This window comes from Cryptomeria japonica, chromosome 1 (genome assembly GCF_030272615.1).
Source record: "Cryptomeria japonica chromosome 1, Sugi_1.0, whole genome shotgun sequence".
NCBI lineage: Eukaryota > Viridiplantae > Streptophyta > Pinopsida > Cupressales > Cupressaceae > Cryptomeria > Cryptomeria japonica.
In genome coordinates this window covers 707,913,326-707,940,522 of record NC_081405.1, presented here as the reverse complement: position 1 = coordinate 707,940,522, position 27,197 = coordinate 707,913,326, and the positions used below count along the sequence as shown (strand labels likewise).

The 27,197-nt window shown below is 38.5% G+C and overlaps 1 protein-coding gene across 3 annotated transcripts in view; it reads right to left on the bottom strand.

The window, feature by feature from the left end:
• Positions 1–27,197, bottom strand: part of LOC131062495 (transcription factor GTE6) — a 207,017-nt gene that overhangs the window by 147,035 nt on the left and 32,785 nt on the right. For all 3 annotated transcript variants that reach the window (XR_009110896.2, XM_057996157.2, XM_057996158.2), the window contains one exon: positions 608–808. Coding sequence is in view for 2 of the 3 variants with exons in the window: in XM_057996157.2 (XP_057852140.1) it covers positions 608–808 (201 nt within the window). In the remaining variant the exon portion in view is untranslated. The remainder of the gene's footprint in view (positions 1–607; positions 809–27,197) is intronic.

Genomic DNA, 27,197 nt, shown 5'->3' with positions numbered 1-27,197 from the left:
TATTAGAGAGAAAATAACAGCCTTAAGTGGACATGAGAGTCAGTTACCCAAAACTAAACTACATTGCAATTGCTCATAGTAACCTTTTCAGTCTAGAAAGGTAAATTTATAAAACACCGTTACATTAATCACATGTAACAGATTTGATTTAATATAGCCTTATCGGTTATAGATATTTGATAAACTGTAAGCTTATTTCACTTTCTCCCTGCATTCTTCTCTTCAATCAAATCATATATTCAAAACACATCTATCTGTAATACTGTTTCTGATCCATGTCTAGCAACTTTTGATGTTGGCTCCTAATTAAATGTGTATGGGTAAGATAGAGAAAGGACCAGATGATTAAAAGAGGTTTTTGCTGCAAAAACAACACTTCTACTCCAGATATGGGAGACCAAGACACTGCATGCTCCCTTAACTTATGTAATCTTTTATTTTGTCAAATCTATCATTTAACAGTATCCTTTATATGCTTAATAAAATTGAATCCTTGCTGCATCTGTTTGGAAGTCATTCACATTAAGTAGCATAACAGAGTCTAAAAAGGACAGAAAGAAAAAATTTGCATTTAAAAACCAGAAAAATATAGATAGTACAAACATACCTGTTTAAGAATAGAACTGCACTCTCGGAAGACATCTGACATGCGCCTTCTATGAGCAGCCTCAGAACGAGCCAGAAATACCATCCTTTGCTTCTTACTTGCCTTACCTCTGTCTGCATTTTTTGAAGATACAGCAGCCCTGGATCTCTTTCTTTTCAAATTTGTACGCATGCGACACAGATGAAGAACTTGTTCTGTCACCTGACATACTTAGAATTTATCATTAATTTTTATGCACTGGTCAAATTACATTGCCAAGAAAGCCCAAATGAGGAAGTCAAGCCTAACTATAATCTTACATAGTACGATGAGTGAGTTACATTTATCCTGTGAAGTAATATTGTCCAGAAGATTAGCTAATGGCCTGCCCAAACTGGAGTTTTTCCTGCTCCCTGTTGGTGCTATGCATTTTCTGCCTTAGGTTAAGCTTACTTACGTAAATTGTCAATTTATTTCCTAGGTAAATATCTTTCAGATATTTCATGCTTATGTTAATCCTTGTCAGTATTAGGGTAGTCATATAATGATTTGAAGTTCAGCAGTTGGCAGTTGTAAGTTATTAACCAATTCCAGCAAGTCTTGTCATTCAAATAGAAAGTCTTATGTTAAGGTAGCAGTGTGGTATATCAGGTCCTCCTTGTACTGAGAAATCTGTATCAAGCACTACCTTTATATGAAAGCCTTGATTACTCTAAATTCTCTGTATTTTACAATTATTTCAGTTAGTATTGCAATTGATATTCTCTTGTAATGTAGATATTATTAGCAAACATCCTGATCTCTTTCTTTTTCTAGAGAGTAAGTTCTCATAAATTATCACTCTCGTCTCCTTGTATTTTCTGTAATTGCAACTTCAGTGAATTTATTGTTTAAGCACTTACTAAATGAATAGCCAAGTTTGTTCAATTTTGTCAGTTTTATTTTGCACAACTAGGTTATTAGTAAATAGCTTCATGTCATTAGTTTCTGCGTTATGATTTCATGAATTAATCCATAATCTTACATCCACCAAATGGGATTATAATTTATGAGCTAATTTTGTCAAAATTTTACAAAAATTCTAGTGATAGAATATGCAGAAATTCGGGATTGTGTTTTAAAGCTCAACCACCATTTTCCGTCAATGGTACATAACTGGCAGTTCAGTGTTCAATCCCTAGCCTAAAGTCTAATGCAATATTTCCTATCTTCCATATAATTTATCAATTACACAGATCATTAATCCTATCTAGAAGAACTATCAAAATCATACAATATATAGTAAATAATAGTGTCTGACTAACAGTACCAAAATCTAAACTTCAAACTGACAAGAAGGTTGTCAGTCAGAAATGAAGTTGACTGTCATACACATCCATCCATAAAAAGAGATTTTCTAAATAATGCAAAATTGTAAATCAAGCATCATTTCACCTCCAAAATTTTTAATCAAAAAGCAAAGTATTTTCATATAAGGATTCAGAATATTGTAAAACTTGTTCAAATAATAGAGGATTCAATTTTTTCCAGTTGCATTTATAGGCAACGTAGATTCTGTTCTAGCAAATGATGAAGTGTATTTCAATTTGGTAAATGCATTATATGAATATGCTTCTGGATTTGATTGTGTGGGTTTTTTTGCATCAACGTTTTGGATCTACTATCATCCTGATGATGGATCACAGAGTGTGATCCGAAACGTTGATGCAAAAAAACTCACACAATCAAATCCAGAAGCATATTCATAAACTAATGGATTGTGGAAATCTAATGATATTGAAATGTATTCTATATTACATAATGGAATGAAAGAGTTACATCGTTCTACAAATGGATTACACAAAAGTCTCTCCCTAGAAAGGCCAGCCAAGCTAATATCTAGGCTGTGCCCTGGCAGACATAGATTCAACATTCTTACAAAATCATTTGAGCATAACTTTAAAAAAAAACCACATCCTGCTTATAAATCTTCAACTTTTCTTAGTTGGGAAAGGGTGATTAGAAATGAAAAGAAAAACTTTCTTTCTACATGAATCAAATAGCAGTCAATTAAATTGAGTGTCATAGAAATTCACAGCCATACCTGATCATCCAAGTGGTCCCCAAAGAGAGGCACCTTCCAGAAAGTAAAGGAATGAATAGACAATAAAATTGAGATAAAAATCAATCTCACAAGGTCCTCACTCTTCTAAGTGATATAGAAACTGGAAGTGTAAATGCTCTAGCATTGCAAATTATAACACAAAGCTAAAAGGACCTTTTATTCTCTGAATGCCCTCAGAGTCTTGAATTTAATGATGGAATAAAATCTGCCATGACACAATACCATTCACTGCTCTCACTACCAGTTTTCCAACAAAGACAGCCACTTGAGATCTTATATCAAGTATTCCCAATTCCCACACAAGGTGGCAGCTCAACCTAGGTGGTTCTTAACGTAACCACACCAACAGAATCAACTCTAATTTCACCTACTCTTTATTGTGTCTATTTTGCATCAAAACCACTCCAATCCACTCTCCTGAAGCATCACACATTCTAAAACAAAAGGAAGTGAGAAATTAGAATAGCCAAAAGAGGGCATGAACTCATTACCTCCTTGAGCTTGTCAAAAGCCCTTTGTGCTGAAGTGCTCCAAGAGAAGGCCCCCTCCTTCATCAAATCTATCAATGGGGCTTAAGCTATGAAAACACCTTGACAAACCTCCTACAGTAGCTACAAAGTCCCACAAACCCCTCAAATGTAACAAAGTCCTAGGCCTAGGCCAATGCCTTATTGCCTTGATCTTTTCCTCATCCACACTAACCCTTTGGGCACTAATCTTATGTCCCAAATACAATATATCAATCAAACCAAACTCACATTTAGATGTTTTCGCTTAGAATGAATGCTACTCTTTTATGCCAAGCACCTCATTTAGGTGCTTCAAGTGATTCTCCCATGTCTTACAGTAGATCAAGATATCATCATAGAAAACCAACACAAATTTCCTCAATTGTAAAATAAATACTTGATTCATGCATGACTGAAAGGTGGCAAGTGCATTAGTCAACTCAAATGGCATGACTAAGAACTCATAGAGCTCATTGTGAGACTTAAAATTTGTTTTGTGCACATCCTCATCTCTAACCTTTATTTGATGATACCCTAATCATAAATCAATCTTGGAGAAGTATGTCGCACCATGAAGCTCATCTATCAATCTATCAATCCTAGTTATGAGGTAGAAATTCTTGATTGTCTTTTTGTTGAGAGCTCTATATTCAATGCACAACCTCAAAGTACCATCTAATTTCTTGACCAACACAATGAAAGAAGTGAATGAGCTAGAACGAGGACCTCTGTAGTGATGACATCTCCTTCATTGCCTTCACAATCTCCTTCTTGTACCTCCTAGGATGACAATAAGGGGTAGTGTTGATGTGTTTTTTAGTCACCTCTAACATAGAATAAAATACCAAAGTATTTTACCCTCTCTTGAACAAAATCACCTCAGATGCTAAATATCTGATCAACTAAGATGATTCCAAGGTTTCTAATATCAGTTCTTGACGTGTGGGTTTCTCAATGGCGAATTTGATTTTGCTATATACACAAAGGGGCTTACACAATTGTTCTAAAGACTTAAACTTATCATGAATGGAAGTAGGTTTGCCAATGGTTTCAAATGACTTAGGATTTTGCAAGATGAGCTCTTAATCTTTCTCTAACAAAGATTTTCAAATAAAATGCAAAAGGGAAAGGGTTTAGAAGTTCTATTCTAATCTTATCTTAAACTAGAATGCAAGAGATAATGAATGACTCGATGAAATTCAACTAGGCTAGGCTTTGTCATCAATGAACAACTCAACACAAGCTTAGTGCAATCTTCTAAGGTATTCAATTGATATTCAAATTCAAATTCACAACACTAACACCATCCATTTAATCAATATCAATGTGCAAATAGGAATTGAAGTTAAGCTCAAATTGGATTCCAGTTGACCACACAAAGAAAATTCACAATCAGCAAATAGCTAGTGCTATGGTTAAAACGAATTTCATATGCATTCACTCAAAATTTCTTTCATTCAACTACAAAACTTAAAACAAATTTCTAAACTAAATTTGGAGGTAAGAGAACCACACAATGCTTCAAAATCTCATAAAATCACCAAGTTTCAATGATCAAATTCAATTTAGCAGCACATAGGCGACAATTCTCAAAAATATCTCTTACAAATGAGAGGAATGGGGTTTATATAAAGTCTCAAACTGAAATGAAGGGCCAAGATTCATTTAGAATCAAGGGCCAAGATCATGCCAACATGCCCTAATTAGGGTTTACATCAAAAAGCAGAGTCATAACCATGCGAAAAATGAGGTCCAATGGGATGATGCCTAGTCATCAAGCAAGGAATCTTCAGAAGATTTTGGCCTGCATCCCTCTCTCTAGCTGCATACTCAACAAATCTAGCCAAGACCAAGTTGAGTTCATCGTAACATTTGGTAAACCTTCTTGCCGCAAATCGATCACATCCAAGGCATCTGAACAAGCATCAAAAATGCTCTCACAATCTAGCATAAGCCTCCACAAGTTGTTGATGTGAATCATGAGAGAATCCAAATTGTTCAATTGATTCTTCCTTATGGATTCCAACTCTTTGAAGTAAACAAACCTCATATTTTCCTTCAATTCTTCCAAGTTCAAAATACTAGAAGTGTGGACATCTTGTCCCAATAATTCTTAAATAGATGTGAGGATCTTGGATTGTATCTCTTGGATTGATCCTTCCATCTCCATGCACTCCTGCTTCGCATGCTCAAACATTGATTTCCTCATGGCCAAGGAACAATACCATCCACAAGAATCATATGCATTACCTTCTGAATAACTACCTCATGGATCAATGTAGCTGGAGGAATCCGCTTCAACACCTTGAGGCGAGGAATGGTCTTCTCTTGCACTGGTTGGAACTCTTTCCATACTCCTTCCAAGTATTGTATTTTGAATATGAGCATCGTTGTCTTATCATATACTTACACACAATGGAATAGAAAATCATTTGCTTGCTTTGAAATATCCTCTATCCATCTTCCAATCTCTTGGTATGTATTCCTCATTGCCTCATGATCAACAAGTGATCCATGAGCAATAGCAATAGGCGAAACAAATGTAGGATCCTCGTGCCTTAAGGGATTCAACTCTTCAATATATTCCTTGAGTCTCTTGTTTTCCATCTCTAACAATTCTTTCTTCTCTTCAACTTTGTTCAATCGCGCCTCAATTGCCCTAGCAGTATCATTTAGCTCTTGAATCTCTTGCTGCTTCGTAGTAGGTCCAAGGTCAATCATAGTAACCTAATAATCCATAGGAGTGATCATATCTCTAGACTTACCAATGATAGGGACAGCCACTTGCAGAATGTGTGCTCTTGAATCATCTCTTGTAATCTTGGAGAACTTCTTCGCCTTCTTCTGCTCTTTAGCCTTACCAATCCGGGCTAGGAAGTCATCAATATATTCAATGGGCTACGCCTCTATCACTTTCTTTTGCTCCATGTTGTTCATCAACCAATCGAAATTTGTAGAAAATTCTATCCCATCTTCGAGTTGTTGATCATCATCAAGTCCTCTAAAGGCTGAAATCACCTCATCATCTACTTTCTCCTTACTCAAATCCACCACGTCATCACCCCAATGGACCTCAAGTTGAATTGTGGGAGATCCTGGTTGTTCTTCATCATCCTCCTGTGGTGTCGATTGTGCTACTGCATGTTCATCTTGATCATTCTTCGGTAGGATCTCTGTGTCGGAACCCCGCTTGGATTCATTGTCCTTCTCTGTAATATCATTTTCCTTCACGAAGGAGGAACTCATGGTAGATTGAGGACTGTTACACTTGTGCTTCTTGTGCCTTAACTCTTGGCTAACAATCCTTCACTTGTGATCCTCCAGGCATACCTTTTCTTCTTTTAGGAGCTTGACTCTCCTCATCGTTATGTGTGCTCACATTGCTTATCGTCCTTTCATCATCATTGAGTGAGGACTCATCACTCCTCATCTTCTCATAAGTCATGGTGATCTTTTGTCTTCTTAGCTCATTTATCTACCTATCCACCCACTCTCTGGAGCAATCACTTACTTCTCTCATCAAAATACTCAAATCTACCAACTAAGGTTGTGACCAATTAGGTGATGGAATGGGCTTGTCTTTCTCCTTCGCATATTGCAGATGAATGTGATTCCCATCATCCTTCACTTGATCAGGAATCAAGAAGAAGTTACACTTTCTCATAAAACCCACTAACATCTGAGACCACATCTTACTTCTAACTCCGGACTCATCTATAAGATTCACCCAATAGTCCTCGATATCTATCTTGTGTGTACATTTTTCTCCTTAAGCTGTTGATATTCTTTGAAATGGATCAAATCGATTCCTAGCTTTGTATATCCCAAGATGGAAGAACTCCAACTCCTTATTCACTGTCTCTGTTGCTGCTGTTGTGGGGCATATCTCCATCATCTTCCGAAGTGTGATAGGAAAAGTGATACCCTATCTATGTTTCCCTTTCTAGATGCAATCAAACTCTGAGAACTGCCTCACTACCTCAAGTAACACCATCTTGTTAGTCAAATACCTAGGAAGCTTGTATGGTTCGGAAGTGAATCCTTGAATTCTTAGGTATGTAATGATAGGAAGCTGAATGTACCATAATCCATATTTCTCAACTAGTAAACTCACCTCCTTGGACATTCGTACATGCAATCCACCTTGAAGCAATCATGTGATGTACATGGTGAATGCATCATTCACCCTTCGGTATTGTTCCTTCTCATGTAGGTGAAGTTGTGGATAACAATCATACACCTTGTATTGTCCAGGCATGTTTCCAACTTCGCCCTTGCATATCAATCCTTTGTAAACAATTTGCCTTGCTAACATGTAGATTAAGTACGAAGTCATGTAGAAAGTCTTTGTTCTTTCCAAACTCCTCAACTGGATGTCTAGGTTGTCATTGATAATCTTTGCCCGGTTGATCATCACTATTCCATCTAATATCTCCTCTATGAACTAGAACATCCATGTTTCAAATAGAGCTCCTTAAGGTGCACTCATGATCTAATTGAGTAAAAACATTAAGTCACCATACTCATCCTTGAAGTCTAAACATAGGAGTTTCTTGGGTAGCTTGGAGTGGTGATGCCTTGCCTCAAGGACCCACTCATTATTGATAAGTGTCATACATGTCTCAGCTCTCTTCTCAAACATAGCTTGAGCATCCTCCTTGGTTCTCTCTTGCATGTCCTGGTATCTAGGGATTCCAAATGCCTCCCTTATTGACTCCTCGGCTAGGTATGCAAGCACCAACCCCTTAGATGTTTTGATCGTTCTAGTTTGTGGATCATAGTAACTTGCACACTCAACCATAAGCTCATTGCATTGAATAGGCGGTGGAAAGCCAACAGCGTGGTAAATTCCACTCTTCATGATATTGACCGCCAAGGGAGAGGGTAGATGATTCTTTGTTCCATACATTCTCCTCTTCATCCTCTTTCTATCCAGGTACTTGTTGACGTGTATTTTGTACACTATCAAACACAGAATAAAATACCCAAGGGTACCTTATCCTCTCTTGAGTAAAGCCTTTGATTGCTGAAGATGTCGCGAAAAAGGATCAATCAGGATGACTCCAAGGTTCTTCGATGTAGGATCTCTACGTGTGGATAAGCACCAGTGGTCATTGTAAATGTTGTTTCATCAAGGGGCCTTACGTTTTCGAACTGCAGGAACAGAATTTTCCTAAAACTAACAGGTTCTTAAAAAAAGATCAAAAGATGGGGTTTGCAAGAGATGAATTCTAATCTAATCCTAAGAATGACTCAATGTAGGCTAGACTTGGTAAGATTCTACCAATTTCAGTATTGCCAAGGAATTACAACTTTACTGGAATTGATGCGATCTTCTAAGGTGACTAATGATTTTTCAAATCATCAAGAATTATAGACACTACCACAAAGGTACATATCAATAGTTCAATAATGATTGAAGGTTCAAGCAATCCAAATATCTCCAGTTGACCAGACAAGGCGTCCTTACAATCAGTAAGAAGCTAATGGTTTGGAACGTGAATCTCACCAAAGATCAAGCCCAACACTTAGTCCTTCAAACTTAAATACTACTTCGACTGAGAATGATTCAAGAAAGTAAACAACCATGAAGATAGCCACAAGAATTGCAATAAAACACCATAACTTCAATATCTTATTGATCTCAAAGCCAAAATAAACAACAATTGCCTGAAATTCTTTCCTCAATGCTCAATCTTGCTACAAAATAACTTTCTTCTCTCCAAAAGCTCTAATCTTCTAACTATCCAATCTCTAATATCTAATTTCTAATGACAAAATGAAAATGAGTGAGGGTATATATAGCATCCTCAATTACAATGAACGGCCCAGATCAAAAGAAGATCAATGGCTGAGATTCAGACACCTAAACCCTAATTAGGGTTTGTTACAAAAAGTTCCCTTTTTAGTTGAACATTATTAAATGCATAGCCAAATATTTAATTGGCACAAAAATCTAGGAAACATAGACCAATGATAATTAAGGTGCCACATCATCTACAACAACCTCTCTTCTAGAACCTTATTCCCTTTCCAATGCTCTTTCTTAGCATATGCAATGAATCTGGACACAATTCCTTAAATCTCAGCAATAGGAATCTCGGGAAGATTCCTCATTCGTTCCTCCAAGTGGATAACCTGATCAAAGGCCTTGAGAAGAGCCGCATCCCATCCAAGTTCGAGTTCTTTGATCTTCTCAATCAGGAGCATAGTAGCGAACATTAGATCTCGTTGTTCATCCATGATGACATTCTCATCTTTGCAAAAGATGACCTTGACTCTTTCTTCCAACTCTTGAAGGTCAACATCTGTCTCAACTTCGATCCTTCTGCTAAGAATGGTACACAACACTTCAAACACCTTGTCCTGAATTGGATGGATGACGCCTTCAACTTGATTGCATTTGGTGCTGATGTCCTCGAAAAGAACCTCCTTCATCTGAAGTAGAGTTGACCATTGGAGTAAATTATGAGCTCCTCCATCCATTATCTTTTCTTGTGCTAGGATCTTCCTTGGTGTTTGCCTGATTACTTGCAGAACAGGAATGATAACATCTCTAGTGTGAGCGAAAGCGGCTACAGTTATCATCAGGTTGTGGATGATCTCAAGGACCTGGATAGCTCGGTGGATTGTCTGCATCATTCTTGTTGCAAATTCAACGGCTACTGTGTGGGATTTGTCAATCCAAGAGCTCATAAGCTGAACCAAGCTCTTGACTCTCTCTGCCTCGCCAACTAATTCAAGGGGAAGTGCTTGCACAGGAGACACTGCTGGATCCTGACGTCCCAAGGGCTGATTGAGATGGCTAAAGTAGCCTCTCCAAGCACCGACCTCTCTCTCAATCTTTCTATTATTTTCCATTTCTTCCTTAAGCTTGTCTTTAAGTACTTCAAATGAATCGGTTGCCTCATCCAGTGCCTGCTCAGCAGTGAGTGGACCAAGCTCGAATGGTTCTACATCATACTCTTCTGCGAGAATTTCACCTTCATACTTGTCCACTGTTGGTGTAGTTATCTGCAACTTCCTGGACCCTGTCTCATCTCTGATCATCTTGGACATCTTGGTGGCCTTCCTCTTCTCCGTTACTTCCTGAGAATTTCCTACAAGGCTCTCTAAGTCAATTACATTATCTTCATCCTCAATCACAATCACCCTTGTCAATCTCTCCTTCAACCAATCTGGAATGGCGGATCTCGTCTCTCTGACTTGTATTTCTTTAGGCAATGGTTCGTCTTCCTGGAGAGGAGATGTCACTTCATCATCATTCTTGTCTTCATGTAGCTCATTGACTTGGGGAGATCGACTTGACGAATGTTGAGGTGCCTTCCCTTTTTCAGGTCTATCATTCTATACTATTGACTCCATAGATTCATCAACCTCAAGCATCGTCATCTCTTGTCCTTCAACTTGACTTGTCCTTTTCTCATGTCGAGATGCTGTACCTGATGAGCGATCTCGATTAGCCTCTTGCTTCTTCTTGGAGGGTTCCCTTTTCTCAGGTCTTTCTTTCCTCTTCGCGCCTCTAGGATGAGAATTGTCTTCACTTGCGCTTGCTCCTCCTTCTTCTGGTCTTTCCTCCAAAGTATAAGTCATTGGTACGTTCTGCTCTCTTAACTTTTGATGTTGTACATCCACCCATCTGCGAGTACATGACAAAACTGGAGCCATCAAAGCTCTCAAGTCTGTAATCTCAGGCTCGTTCCAATCTATCTTCACTGCTTTGTCCTCTCTGTCATAGGATGACTGGAGATGTCTGCCATTGTCCTGAGCTTGATCGGCCACTCTGTAAACTTTACATTTCCTGATAAAATCTAAAGGCAATCTGGAATGCATCTTTCTTTTCACTTCTAAATCACTTGAGAGATTCATCCAAAAGTCTTCTACCTGAAATTCGTGCTTGTACTTCCTACCATATGTCTCTTCTATATACCCATAAGGATCAAAATTCTCCCTTAAGGCAAAGAACGTGAATGAATATGAAGCCAACTCTCTCTCTGCATCATCCAAGGCTAGAGCATTAGGACATACCTCAACTGAATTCCCCAATATAATGGGCACGGGAATTCCATTTCTATGCCTGTGTCTGAATGCCTTCGCATAGTCTGCCAACTGCCTAGTCACCTCAAGTAGCACTATCCTGTCTGTCGGATACCTCGGCAACATGTAGGGAGGTGAAAGACACCCATGGACTCTGATATATGTAAACTTTGGAAATTGGATGAACCAAGCACCATACCTCTTTACAAGCTCTTGTGCATCTAGAGATAGTCGATTGTGAATCCCGCCTTGCAATATCCTGGTGATGTTCATCGTGAAGGTATCATTGACTAACTTGTAGTCACTCCCAGGTGGATGATGCAAATGAACATAAGAATCACAAACTCTGACTTCTCCGGGTCCTCTTCCGATCACTCCTCTGTGAGGTAGTCCTGCATATTCGAAACTCCTGATCAAGGCATTTATGACGTATGAGCTCATGTGAAATGACTTGGTAGGCTTTAGTCTTCTCAACTATACATCCAAGCAATGGCTAATAATTCTAGCCAAATGAATTGTTCCTTTTCCTTGAACTATCACTTGGATGAAGTAGAACATCCACTTCTCAAAATAGAAGGCCTGAGGAGCCCCTGTAACTCGGTTGAGCAAAGTTATCAAATCTCTGTACTCCTCCTGGAAGTCGATCCTATGTGGTGTATTGGGAATCTTGCTCAGGCGAGGACGACTTTTGAGTAACCAATTCTTATTGATGATGCTCAAGCAAGTGTCTGGATCATCTTCATACATCGACCTGGCTCCTTCTAGGCTTTTGTAAATCATATCTTTATGCTCTGGAAGATGGAGAGCTTCACTTATAGCCTCCTCTGAAAGGTAAGCCAAAGTGTTCCCTTCCTTGGACACGATTGATCTTGATTGTGGGTCGTAGTGGCGGGCACACTCGATCATCAGCTCATGGCACTGGATTGTTGGAGGGAAACCGGCCGCCTTGATGATGCCACTTTCAATTATTCTCTTTGCGACAGGTGATGGCTTGCCAATGTAAGGGACCTCTCGAAACTTCTTCACACTGAAGTTTCCCAAGTTGGTATCTCCAATGTTGCTCCACTTTGACACGATCTTGGTCTCCAATTCTTCATTCCTCTGATCTTCCTTCATGAGAGCTGGACGACTAGTAGATGCCCCTGCCTTTGGAGTCGCCATCTTGACACCTACACAACATTTCATAATGAGTAATATATTTTGAAGCGAGGAAGATAAAAGATACTAATTAGGAAACTTCATGATAAATCTTGAGTTATCATTTCCTAATTAGCTTACATCAAACTTAGAATTTTCAAAACAGAGTGCAAAATTCAAATCTTCAATAAGGGTGTCAAGGATGATCTCGCCATACCTCCACTTGAGAATTAATTCTAAAAAATAATGCAAAAATAAGGTGAACTTTGGCTAGGCAAAATGTAGATCGAAGTCCTCTTTTTAGCAAAAGGCGCCTCCTTTAGTCTTCACAAGCATCAACTCCACCACCTTTAGTCTTCAACACTTAGGATAATTCGCTCCAACTAGACCAGCCTTCGCACCTCCCTTCTTGATCTCCAAAATCGCACTTGAAGTAATGAATGAATGATTGATTGAATTGCTCAAAACACCCCTATTATATAGGGCACTCACCACATCACCTCCCCATAGGCCGACTTGGCAAAATAGGCCAAAAAATAAATAAATTTGCAAAAGAGGGGCCGACTTAATAAAATAGATAAAAATAATACCTCAAAGCGCTCCATTTTAATTTTAATTTCACAAAAATTAGTTTTAAATGCCTTAATAGTAAAAAAATTTGATTTTTGAGGCTCAAAATTAATTTATTAAATGCCATGTGCCTTTATTAAACGCCAATTTAATTAATTTTTTCAAATATTTTGAAATTGGCAATTTTGGCATCTCATGCGATTTGGAGGATATCAACATTGGGATATGGCAAAAAATAATGAATGCCAATGACTTCGCTCTGGTCCTTTGGAGAGGGACAGGAGCGCTTTTCTCAATCTAGGCCTTGCATTCCTCATTTTCACGTTCAAAACTTCATCTAGGCATTTTAAAATGGCATTTTGATTGGAGTCTTGAGTTTAATTCACTTGATCTTTAGAAGGAACATGACTTTAGGACATTTTCGTCCTAGACCCTGGGTGAGGGACAGGAGCGCTTTTTCACTTTTGTCCTCAATCCTTCATCTTTCATTTGTCGATTCTCGTTGTGGAGTAAGCAATGATCTCTTTCACTTGTTCCATGCATGCTTAACTCGTTTTTGCAAGGCAAAATAAGCTCTCCCAAGATTTTTGCCCTGGTCCTTGTTGTGACGTTTTCACACATCGCCCCATTGCAAATGGGGACCCATGTTTTTTGCTTTTTAGGGTTTGTTTTCTAGGTCCTTTAGGGTTTTGTTAGCTGGCCTTTGCATTTTGAGTGCTGTCGGGGAGATCAATTGGATAGCAGGTCCTGCTGGAGTGAAGTCCTGATCCTGAAATTTGGCTAAGTCTGGAATGTCCTGATCCTGAATTTGACTAAGTCTGGAAACTGAAAGACCTCAAAAAATTAGATTTTGCAATATAACTCCTGGAGGTCTGAAACCACTCTCAAACATCCTGAAAGTATATATGGAATATAACTTAAAGTATAAGAAATTCTTATACTTAAATGTTATATTCCATAAAAGTTATCCTGATAGAGAGTTCGAAAAGTCAAATTCCGCTCCTGTCCTTCACTGAGGATCCAGAGCGAACTTCACTCCTGTCCCTCCCAAGAGGACCAAGGCGAAGCGCTCCTGTCCCTCACCAAGGGACCAGGGCGATAATACTTATTTGAGCCATTCCTGACCTTGTTTGGACGAATTGAGACATCAAAGGCATGGTGAAGGGCAAAATGAGCATGATAGAGCATCCAGACTTGATCAAAAACGATGAAATGATGAAGTTTTTGCCTAGAAGGTCAAATTCGCTCCTGTCCCTCACTGAAGGACCAGAGCAATTTTCTTTATACGCACAATTTTAGACCTTTTTTGGACATTAACTTTTATTCATAGCATGAGGCAGGATGATATCTTCCTTAGCCAAGACTTTTTTTGATGAAAATTGTAACGATTTGGCCTAGAGAGCAAAAATCGCTCCTGTCCCTCACTGAAGGACCGGAGCTTGAAATCCAAAATTGCCTTGTCCTTGAAAGATTTGAACGATTTCGCGAATTGAGAAGATCAAAGGAGATACATTTTATCAGTTGAATATAACTTGAAAGCGCAATCATGAGGAAAATTGACCCTAGAAGCAAAATCGCTCCTGTCCCTCTGCCAGGGACCAGGGCGAATTTAAGTGATAGCTCCCGTCCCTCTCTCAGGGACCAGAGCGATTTTCCCTATAAGACAAGTTTTGGGCGAAGATCAAGTAAGTGTTAAGTTTGAGGCAAGCAAAGGAGGCGTAACGAGTCCGTTGAAGATAATTTGAAGATTGTAAAAACGCCAAGTGAAGCCCATATTGTCCTAGGCGCTCCTGTCCCTCTCCCAGGGACCAGAGCGATTTTTGCCTTAGGTCAATTTCTTGCCAAGTTAGAACGAAATCCAGGCCAAGGATGAATGAAAGGGGACACAACGAGTCTATTGAAGATAAATTTTGAAGTTAGCAAAGTGTGATGGAGCCTACAATTGCAGATTCGCTCTTGTCCCTCAGCCAGGGACCAGGGCGATATGATGGTTATGTTGCCTTTCCTCTAAGTTTTAACCTCTCCAAGTCAAGGTGAAAGGTGGCAAGGACGTTTTGAAGCGTCTCAATGAAGAACGAAGTATCAAAAGTCGCCAATATTGAAAGAATTACACCAAATGTCCCAGTTCGCTCCTGTCCCTCAGTCAGGGACCAGAGCGAAAGTATTCAAATAAGGCCAAATTTGGGTTGCTATTCACATTTTGAATGTTTGAAGGGGAGCAAAGGGCATCATTTTATGCCTTGAAGACAATTTGATATCAATATGATGGAAGATTTGCACCATAAACCAAAGTTCACTCCTGTCCTTCAGTCAAGGGCCGGGGCGATATTCATTAGACTGGTCATTTCTTTCAAAAAACTACGTCAAGGCGAGGTCGCACAAGGTTGAAAATGCCTTTGAGAAGATGATAAGCAAGGAACCAAATGTCAAAAGGTGACCAACTTGACCATAAACCAAAGTTCGCTCCTGTCCTTCAGTCAAGGACCAGGGCGATATTCATAAAATCAATCATTCTTTCTAAAGGATCACATCAAATCAAAGTTACACAAGATTAAAACGTCATTAGAAAGGTGATGAACAAGGAGTTGAGGTTAAAAAATGACAAATTTGAGCTAGGATTCAAAGTTCGCTCCTGTCCCTCACCAAGGGACCAGGGCGATGAACATTCAAATATCAAATTTGCCTTGTAAAAGACAAGTAAGTATGTGTGGAATGAAAGAAACAACGTTATTGTTTGCCTTATGACGAGGATTGGTGATCGAAGATGCAAGATCAAGGAGAAAACATCAGGATCGCTCCTGTCCCTCACCAAGGGACCAGGGCGATATTAGTCACAAAAGGCATTCATTTACAAAATCAAGTCACTCAAGTTCGAAGTTCCTTGTAAGCATGCCACTTTCTACATGGAGATGATGGTTTCAAACGTCGAAGGCACAAGAATCGAGATCAAAATGGTAATTCGCTCTTGTCCCTCAGTCAGGGACTAGGGCGATAATGGTTTGTGTCTTTACCTTTTCTAAATTCGGCGCTAACAAACATTTTTTGAATTTATTTTAAATGCTAAGAATCGATAAGTTTGAAAATTCAATTAAGTAGCATTTAAAAATTGCGCTTGGACATTAATTAATTAATTTTTTGCCTTTTAAAATCGAGTTTATTAATTTTAAAAAAAAAAAACGATGGCATTTAATTAATTAATTATTATTTTAAATAATAAAATGGGGCGCTTGGGTTTTAATTTTCAATTATTTATAAAAGTCGGCCTTTGTTTTTTTATTTAAAATTGGTTTTTAATTGCCTCATTTTGTAAAAGTCGGCCTAGAGGTAAATGAGAGGGTGAGCGCCTATAAAGGAGGGGTGAGTTATTTCATTTTCAAATCATCATTCAAACTTCCTTTGCATGCGATTTGGAGAAGACAAGGAGGAAGTGCGAATTTCATTGAGGAAAGGGGCGAAATTCATATTGAAGGCTATGGGAGAGGCGAATTTCTTGCTACATTTTAAGGCGAATTTCCAGATCTTGAAGAAGCTAGCTAATGGAGGCGCAATTTTATCCAAGGGAGAGCTTTGATCTACACTTTGCCTAGCCAAAATTCATCTATTTTTTTTAGAGTTAATTCTCAAGAAGAGGTATGGCAAAATCATCTTGACACCCTTATTCAAGGTTTGATTTTTTTAAGCATTTTTGGGAAAAATCTAAGTATTACATGGTTAATTAGGAAATGATAACTCAAGATTTATCATGAAGTTTCCTAATTAAAATCTTGAATATTCCTTTTAAAGTTTAATTTTTAGATTTCAAGATATGTTTCTAATTTTGAAATGTTGTGTAGGCATCAAATGGAGATCTTCTCAAGGAAAATCAAGCCAGATCAAGGACGATCAAGCAAGGACAAGGACGACCTTCTTCGATCCAGCCTAGCATCGACAAGGACGATTTTCTTCGATCAAACGTCATCAAGGGCGACCTCTTCCAATCCAGCGTTCCAAGGCGAAGTACATCATCATTCTGCACATCAAGGACAAAAGGAGTTAGAACAAGAGTTAATTAAAGATAGCCTCTCAACAACATCAAGTTGAAAATCTACCAAGTTACAAGTGTCAGATGAGGTGGCATCCTAGTCATCACTCCTCCAGTCAGTGTGGTCCACCTCAACATGTCCAGATTCAATGTACCTAACTCATGGAAGGTGGCACAAACTCCGATGTACCTACCCCAGCTATCCATTGGTGGAATTTTTCTAAGAGGACATGTGTCCAAGCAATACAATTATATCATTGGTCAAGCATTAAATGTTATGTAATGGTTGTAACAAACCCTAATTAGGGTTTTCATTGTAAAATCTTGGCCATTGATCTCGAATTGATCTAAGCCATCGAATTGTATTGTGGGCACTATATAAGCCCTGGCATTTCATTTGTAAAGGCTAATTAGCAAGAGTTAGATAATAGTTAGAGAGTTGAAAATAGTTAGAAGATAGAAATAGAATAGCAATTAGAGTAGAGTAGAGAGAGAAGGCAAAGATTGTTGCCAAGAGGTTGTTGTAAAAGACTTGTAACTTCATTGAAGAAATGGTGAAATTTATGGGTCGATTCGACAATTTGCATGGTCTTTATACTTCTCGTATTTGATTTCATGTTATTAGATGAGTGGAAGAAATGTGCTTGATTGATGGTAAAATTCGCATATCCATACTACTAGCAGTTTGTTGATTGCAGACTTGCCTTGCGTAGTCAACTGGAATTATTCAGCTTAAGCTTAACTTCAATTGTCGCTTCTTCATTGATATGCATCAACCTGATGGTGTCTATGCCTGCAGTGATGATTTGAACATCATAAAGCTTCCCTTCGAAGATCGCACTAGCCTTGTGGAGATGGTCCTGCGATGTCAAAACAAGACCTAGTTAGAGTTTCACCAAAGATCAATCATTGCTCCTACATTCTTAGTATTAGGATTAGATCCTCTCTTCACCCTCATCCTTTTTCCATTTTTTCAAATCTAAGCTAGTAAGAGCCTATGTTCCAGCAAAGCAGATCAGAAGTTCAATCATCAAGTGTAAGTCCCCTTGTGATTCCAACAAATCACATCATACCACAAAGAGCTTATCCACACGTAGAGACCCTACATACAAGAACCTTGAAGTCATCCTGATTGATCCTTTTTCGCGATATCTTCAGCAATCAGAGGCTTTATTCAAGAGAGGATAAGGTACCCTTGGGTATTTTATTCTGTGTTAGGCTGTGTACAAAATACACATCAACAGTCCTCCAGTGAAGGACAGGAGCGCTTTTTCATTTTTAGGCTAGGATTCTCAAATTTTGAAGTCAAATCTTTGTTCACCATGCTTTAGAAGATCCTTCCCATCTCGCACAACCTTGCCTTAGCATAATCTCGGAGGGAAATTGTTGATTTCATAAAAATCGCCCTGGTCCTTCAGTGAGGGACAGGAGCGCTTTTCAGTCCATTGTACAAATTCTTGATCACATTAATCTTCAAATTACCCTCAAGGAGTAGAACATCATTCCCCACTCCTTCTTGAGTCCTGGAAACAAAAATAGCATTTCAAAATGTAAGGTAAATGGGCATATTTGGGAATTTCGCCCTGGTCCCTTGGAGAGGGACAGGAGCACTTTTGCAAATTGTCGTCAAAATTTGTAACTCTTGCATCTCAATTCCACCTCGAAGCATTTTAAACATCATTTCAAACTTGCGCCTTGGCCTAGATTTGTCCAAAATTGGAGAGGAGAGCTAGATAACATGTTTTTCGCCCTGGTCCCTTGGAGAGGGACAGGAGCACTTTTGCAATTTCAAACCTATCCATCCTTTGCTAGCTTTCCAAATTATCTTCAACAGGCTAATCATGTCCTCTTCCATTCATTTCAATCACAAACTTGCCTTGGCTTTGCAAGAAATTTACACTTTTTAGAAAATCGCTCTCGACCCTTGGAGAGGGACAGGAGCGCCTTTTTACATCTTGGTGTATTTCTTTGTTCTTTAAACTCCTCAATTGCGTCTAAGGCATAAAACATCATTCGTCCTTCCCATCCAAGTCAAGTTTTGCCATAAAATATCAAACAAAGAGGAGAAACTTGAAAAAGCGCCATGGTCCTTCAGTGAGGGACAGGAGCACTTTTTGTCATTTGGGTTGATTTACTCCTTTGTGGACTGCTTAAATTATATTCAATGGACAAAACATGCTTCCCTTGACCTCTTCAAATCGTAAAATCACTTTAATCTTGCAAAAATAGTGCAAATTTGAAATTCAAGCTCTGGTCCTTCAGTGAGGGACAGGAGCACTTTTTGCCTTCTAAGCCAAATTGTCTCACTTTTCATCTCGAAATTCCTTTGCTAGGGAAGATTTCATCTTACTTCACGCTACGAATAAGAGTTAATGTCCAAAAAAGGTCTAAAATTGTGCACGTAAAGAAAATCGCTCTGGTCCTTCAGTGAGGGACAGGAGCACTTTTTCCCTTTAACCTTCAAAAGTCACCATTTTCATGCCTTCAAAATCTTCAGAAGTATCGAGTCACGTCCAATTATCACTCCGGGAGACCCTGCACAAAACAAAATAGAAAAGTCAGTGACAAATATGCATTAAATAACATTTTCGCCTTGGTCCTTCAAAGAGGGACAGGAGCGCTTTTGTCCTTTCTGGCTAATCCATTCACAATTTAAGTCTCCAAAACATTTCACAAGGCAGAGTTAGGTCATCTTCAAGGCCAGGAATCAGTTAGCAAGCTCTCGCAAAATAAGAAATTGCACTTAGAATGAAGTTCGCCCTGGGCCCTTGGAGAGGGACAGGAGCACTTTCTCTGTTTCAGGCATCATCTTGCCTCCGAAATTTGATCAAAATTTACCTAGGCAAGAATACACAATTTCATCTTCAAAATGCTAACACTTAGACAAAATTTGAATTTTCCCTCAAAAAACCCTGACTAGACCTAACCTGAGACATATCTGACTTCCTGACAGACTTACCTTACTTCAATAATCAACCCTCAAAAGGACGCTTAATAACTTTCAAAATTTGACTGGACTCAGCTTGAAAAATATCCAAAAGAAACCCCCTAAGGCTTAGCCCTGGCCCAGACAGACAACTCACTCACTCAAAACCCTAAAAGCAAAGAGAAGAACAGGCAAAACAAAAAGCGAAAAAAAAGAGGGGGTCCCCATTCTAATGGGGCGATGTGTGAAATGGTCACAACAGTACTCCATGTTCATATCTCCAACTTTCTTCCACTTGGAAGATATCTGCAACTCTGGATAGTATCCTTCAAGTACATTCTTTAATTGAATCTTCCTTGCAGCTATCCCCACCTTTGACATGGTATCTGTACGAAGCTGGAAGTCAATAATCTTCTAAAATAACTCTAATAATTAATTTTCAGAACTAACCTAAGTTCTAATTTTGAATAATTTTCAGACTTGTAAGCACATTAAAATCAGAAATTTGGCATTGTATAACTTGAATTCTGAAAATAATGAAATCTGGAACATAACATGGACATTTCGCCCTCTACAAACCTGAGTTTCAGACTTAAAACAAGTCTGATCTTGATATCAAAGTCTGAAAACTCCACCACAAACTCAGAAAATGAAGTAGTTTGGCATTCAAAATGCTGTTCCAGGTCTGATTTTCTGAGTTAGATGTCTAAATACACCTCTGCAACTTGTGTTTTAATGGCTGGAAGTCATCTCAATCATGGCGCACTTAATATACTTAAGCAATTTTGTGCTTGCTTGGCTGGAGATGACGTCTTAGCATAAAAATGATGTTGCTTCCTCTTGGACAATTGCTGCTAATGTTGACTCAGCTACAAATGGTGACTCCAATCAGCAATGGCGACTTTCAATAATGTTGCACACACTCCCAATGATGGCGCACTTAGAGTCTTAGACAAAAAAATCGCACCAAACCAGCAATGGCGACCTTCAATCCTCCTCTTCAGCTTGCCAAAGTCACATCAGCCACTTAACAATATTATAATAATTGCTGGCCTGGGTCTTTTATTCAGTATATTATCTTGAAATGTCACCACACACCAAATGTGGGACAAATAAAATGCTCACCCAACAAGGTGGAAAATCACACCATATAGGGACATTTAAAATTTAACTTCATTTTGTTCCCACCTTGTCCACCAAATGCAATGGTGGAGAATCAATATTTGTTGGGACTGATTTGCCATTAAAATCGCACTTAAACTTGATTTCCAGCCCTTGGTGGAAAATCGTGGGCCATTGGGACATTAAGATTTCAATTAAATTTGTCCCCATCTTGATCTTTTTGCCTTAGGTGGAAATTTGATCCTCATCTGGACACACAATTTGCTTACATCTTGACAAATTACCTCCAAGTAGAGATTCACCCTTCATCGGGACTCATTTTCCTATTAAAACCTCAAAAAGACCTCCAAGTGGAAAATCAATGGTCATCTGGACACATTAACTTCATCATATCTTCACATTTTCACCCAAGTGGAGAATCAACCTCCATCAAGACACCCAAACTCATTGTAACTTTGCTCATTCAATCATTTTCCCTTCAAGTGGAAAATCGAACCTCATCAGGACACTTGAATTGCACTTTACCTTGGTCATTTTACCTCAAAGTGGAAAAACATGGGTCATCGGGACTCACCTTCCTTATGCATTTTCGTTCTTGTAGGCCTTGTGGAAAAATGACCTCCATCAGGACACATCCTTTGTCTTGAGTGGAAATTCCTAAGTCATCGGGACTTTTAACATTTCGTCAAGATTTGAAGGATGGAAAATGGGAGTCCATCGAGACTTTGTGCATTTTTAACTTATTTCACCTCCTAGGAGTAGAAAAACAACTCGTGTAGGGACTTTTAGCACCTTAGCACAAAAGTCACACCAATTTGCAGATTTCTTTTACATTTTTGCTCACATTTTAAAGGCTAGTTGCAACTTCAATACTTAGAAAAAATTTAGGATCATTTAAATATTTTCACATTTTCTAACACTTTGATCCTATTGACTTCAAAACATAAAAATATATCATTGCTTGCACATTGAAGACCTTTGAACATGACCATATCAAAAATGAGACTCGGGCACTTAGAGCTTCAAGATTGCCGCCTGACTCCCAAAAGCCTAAACTAACAACAACCGGAAAGCGGGAAAGAGGGGGTCCCCATTTGCAACGGCGCGATGTGTGAAAAGGTCACAACAAGTAGTGATGGTGGGTTTTGCTCCTTCCTCTCGCTCAATAAATGTTGAAAGCCCCTATCCAATGGTAAATTTGGAGGAATTTAATTGAACACCTTGTTACGTTTATACAAGATGGATTGGATGTCAACCTAATATATCCTCCCATCCTTGGACGAGCCCATATCTATAATCAAACACTTTGCTGCCCAAGCAACTTGATTCTATGAAAATCCCTCTTCATCCTCTTAGCTGAAACATCATGGAACCCCCATTGGAAAGGCCACAAAGAACCACCTCCTTCCCATCAGCTTTGAATTTCAACTCTAAAGTTTAATAAATTTGAGAGTATTTGCCAAGTGAGTGTAACAATTGCACTCCCAGTACTAATCCATCTCACCAATGCCAATCATCTCACATCTTATGACATCCTAGAGTCACCTCCATCTATAGAATCATTTGGTTGCATGGAATAGTAAACCCATTAGCCATTGTAACATTGATTCCCTCAAAATATTTTGTCCTCAAACCCATCTTAGCCATCAACCCTTCATCAATGAAGTTGTGGGTTGCCCCACTATCAATCAAAATTGTCACCCTATGCCCTGCAAAACTCCTCTAACCCAAAGAGGGTGATTTGTAGTACCCCTGCCCTAATCAGAATCTAATCTCGGTTTGACCTTGGTTAGTTTATCATAATATAAGGTTATAGTCAGATGTTTTGATTTAGTGCATATCTGTTAATGTGGTTTTCGCATCAGTTTGTATGCAAGTTGATTAGTTTTCCTATTTCGTGTTATTAATCTCGGGTTAACACTTTCATTAAATTTATATATGTATGCATGTATGACTCTTGGTTGCAGAAGATTTCAGATACAGTGCCGAATGGGTGCGAGGTTCGTCTCCGCCTGAATTTGCAGGTTTGAGTGTACCTCTTTAATCCTTAGAGTTGGATTAGGTGGTCATAAGACCCTCGTTTGACCATAGTCGTGCTCAAGTAAGCGTCATCAGTCGTCATCAGTATTCCCCTTGGTTGGGTATGTGGGTCGTCTGTCTGTTTGGCTTCTTGGGTTGTGTGTTTTGTGTGTGTGGTTAAATTGAGTAATTAGTCCTTAGTATTTAATTTGATTAAATATGTGTTTGCGCATTAAAGATTAAGGGACTAAATTAAACAGGATTCCTTTATGCGATTAATCATTAATTTGAATTGCTCGATTTAAATTAGGAGCAAGTTCAATTAAATGGTTAATTTTAATGTTAAATTTAATATGTTTATGCTGTTGGAAAAGAAAGATCTAAATTTAATTGAAATAGAATTAACTTAATCTTGTTGGCTTTTTGAAATAGAAAGGTTAATTTCAGTTATTTAAGAAAATCAATTTTTAGATTGAAAAGCAAGTTAATATATTGATATAGTTGGAAAAGAATGATTTTTGGAGAATTATTTTAAATAAAATATTTTAATTCCAAAAATAAATGTTTTGGTCAAACCTTTCCCATTTAACCTAGATTTTTGGAAAATATGGGAGGTTGTTTTCTTTTGGAAAAATATTTTTGGATGGAAAATTTGGGGATTTTGGAAGGAGAAGGATTTCTTGAGCTGCAGGTTGGAGCTCTCCGTCAGATCTTTTCCAGGAATGCTTATTGAGGTAGGAATTTGTTATCAATTTGGTTAATTGTTTTAAAAAAAAAAAAAAGGGGGCTTAGATGTTCTTCATGCAGTTTTGTTTTAAATTCTCCATTGATTGCCCTCAAGGTTAAGAATTATAGTGGAAATTAGTTAAGATTGGCTGATTGCTTGAATCTTTGTATGAGAAATGAGTTTCCTTATGCCCAAAAATTGTTATTTGGAGGGTTATTCAACAAATTCCTCTAAATTTTGAAAACCTTAATCATTCTGGAAATTTTTATTTTAAGTCTCAGTATGAGACTGTTTTTTTTTTTTTAAATATAAAATCAAAATCGATTTTAATATTAAAATCAAAGTTTATTTGTTTTAAAAAAAAAATATCATATTGGGGTTGGAGGGCGGGGAGTCGAGGCTCAACCCGTGCCTCCTCCCCCCTGCACGAGTCTGTGACCGGCGGCGGCTGCAGGGAACTGCGACCCTCGCGATGGTCACAGGGAGCTGCGACCCCCGCGGTGACCGCAGGGTCCCCCGCGTCCACTATGTTGTCCTCATTTTTGTTTCCAAAAATGAAGGACCACTACATGAAATTTTTGTGAAAAAATGGAAAAAAAAATTACTCTATGGCATGCTTCCCGAGGCAAAATTTCGACTAATCCTTGGACTGGCTTAATCTTCAGTCCATCCTCGAACTGCGTTTCGAATTTCGTCAAATTCTGGGTTCGTTTTCTATGTCTTTCCTTCAATTTCGGGTTTTAAAATCCCGACTGCAAGTGGAGAATTTTCTTCAAACTGCAAGTTTTAATGATATTCATTGTTTTGGTCTTTGTAAGGGAATTTTTGACTTATTACATGTGCACTTTTATTTAAAAGATGTTACTTGTAATTTGTTTTAAATTTCCCCTTTCTTGTTTTTGTCTTTTTATTGTTTTTTGGTCTTGTTTAGTTAAAATAGGGATTTTTTGGCTCAATTACAAGTAAACTTGCAGTTTGGTCAAAAAACCTGTGATACCGGTTCTCCCCTTTTTTGCCTGGGTCCTGGTCCTGGTCCGTGCCCGGTCCTGGACCCACAGGGAACCCAGCCGCCTGGGCAGGACCCGGGGGGGACCCAGGGTGAACCCAGGAGGACCCGGGTGAACCCAAGCCCGTGGGTTCCCAAAAACGGGGCCCACGGGTTAGAAAGCATTTAAAAACAATAAAAAAACAATATTTTTAATCTTCTAAATACATCTAAACCCTAATCCGCCCCTCTATAATGCATTTCATGCATCAAAACATGCATTCAACCTATTCTACTTGCATTTTTGAAGATTTTTTCTCTACAATCAGGGTTCTTAGTTTTTGTATTTTTCTTCGAAGGTGACGACTACGAAGGTGTGAGACACGCATCAAAGGCATAGGAATCACTGGAGAAGAAAGATTTAGCCATTAAAGGTAAGTGAATCTGAATTTTTTTCAAGTTTTCAAGAATTTTTCCAAGTTTTTTTCAAATTTTTAAATTTTTTTTTAAAGTTTTTTAAAGTTTTTTTAATTTTTTTTAAAGAAGTCTTGTATATTTTTTTACACTTTGTATGCATAGTATGGGGTTATAATACCAAAATTTTAATAATTTTTTTCAATAATGTTGTGCATTCTCTTTTCATTTTAGGTGCACTATTCATATAATCATACATAATGGCTGGAACTGGAAGTGCAAGTGCAAGCTCTAGTTCAGTTGCAAATGTCCGAAATGAAAATACCCCCTTTAAAATTGATCAAGATTCACCACTTTGGCATTATAGAACAATGATCAAGCCAGTGTCTGGTGGTGGGGGTTTTGTTTGGCAATGCAGCCATTGTGGCACTGAGTATACCAGCTCATACTATCGAGTGAAAGGCCACCTTTGTTTCATCCCTGGGCGTGGAATAAAATTTTGTAAGGGATCAGATGGCAAGGGGCTGCCAAAAGCTCTAGTTTTGGGATATATTAGAGAACAAGAGGAAGCTGATAGGAGAAGTGGCAAAGCAAAGACTGATCATCCTCTTGTCCATCAAAGCTCAATGTCTAAGAGGCCTTCTAGTAGCATGGGCTCCACAAGACCAGCTGGTTCACATCCTTTCATGCAAAACCCACCAGTTGATGCAGTAGAGAATCAGAATGTTGTGGCTTCACGGAAAAGAGGCCCATTGGATTTTGCCTTCATAAATGAACTGAGAGAGATTGTAGATTCCAAAATTGCACGTTGCCTTTATGGCAATGGGCTTCCTTTCAACCTTGTTAGATCACCTTACTTTCGGGACATGGTGCATACTCTTTGCAATACACCTTCTGATTATGTTTGTCCAGGGTATGAAAAGGTGAGAACCACCTTATTGGCAAAGGAGAAAGCATCCATAGAGTTACAGTTGAAGGTCATCAAAGATACATGGCAGGAAACAGGTGTGACCATTGTTTCTGATGGATGGAAAGATTGTAAAAATAGGCCATTGATCAATGTTATAGCAGTGTGTCCTAAAGGGGCAATGTTTTTGAAAGCAGTGGATTGTGAGGGACAAGTGAAAGATGCAAGTTTCATTGCCAATATCTTGATAGAATGCATTGACATGGTGGGGCCTCAAAATGTTGTCCAAGTTGTAACTGACAATGCTAAAAATTGTAGGGCAGCAGGGACTATAGTGGAGGCTACATATGGTCACATCTTTTGGACACCATGCGCAGTACACTCACTCAATTTAATCATGCAAAAGCTTGGCACACAAATTGATTGGGTGAAAAAACTATATGCGGAGGGTGAGGAGATTCAAATGTTTGTGACTAATCATCATATGTCACAAGCCATTTTCAGGACCTTCTCCAAGTTGGAGTTGTTGAAGGTAATTTATAATTACTAATTTTAAATTTTATTTTTTAATTTTTTAGTTTTAAATTTGTATTTTTTATAGACTTGCATTTGATATATGTTGTGTATTTTGTTATGTCATGTTAGGTTGCTGAAACACGATTTGCATCTCACACGCTCGTCTTAAGACAACTTTTGAAGGTGCGAGACGCCTTGAGTTCTATGGTCATCAACAGCTTGTGGAGTGTATGGAAGCAATCCCACACAGAAAGAGCTCTAAAAGTAAGAGCATTGATCCTTAGTGAGAAATGGTGGGATGATGTGGAATATGTTTTGAATTTCACTGAGCCCATCATGAGCATGATCAGGTATGCTGATACTGATCGCCCATGTTTGGGCGAGATTTATGATGGCATGGATTGCATGGTGGAAAAAATAAAAGAAGTAATAAATAGAAAAGAAAATGACCCAACAGAAACATTTTTCAAAGTTGTGCAGAAAATTGTTGTTGACCGTTGGAACAAGATGACCACCCCCTTACATCTCTTAGCATTTGCTTTGACGCCAAAATTTTATAGTGCAGAGATGCTTGCAACACCAAGGAGGGTGCCACCATATAGAGATGCAGAGGTTGC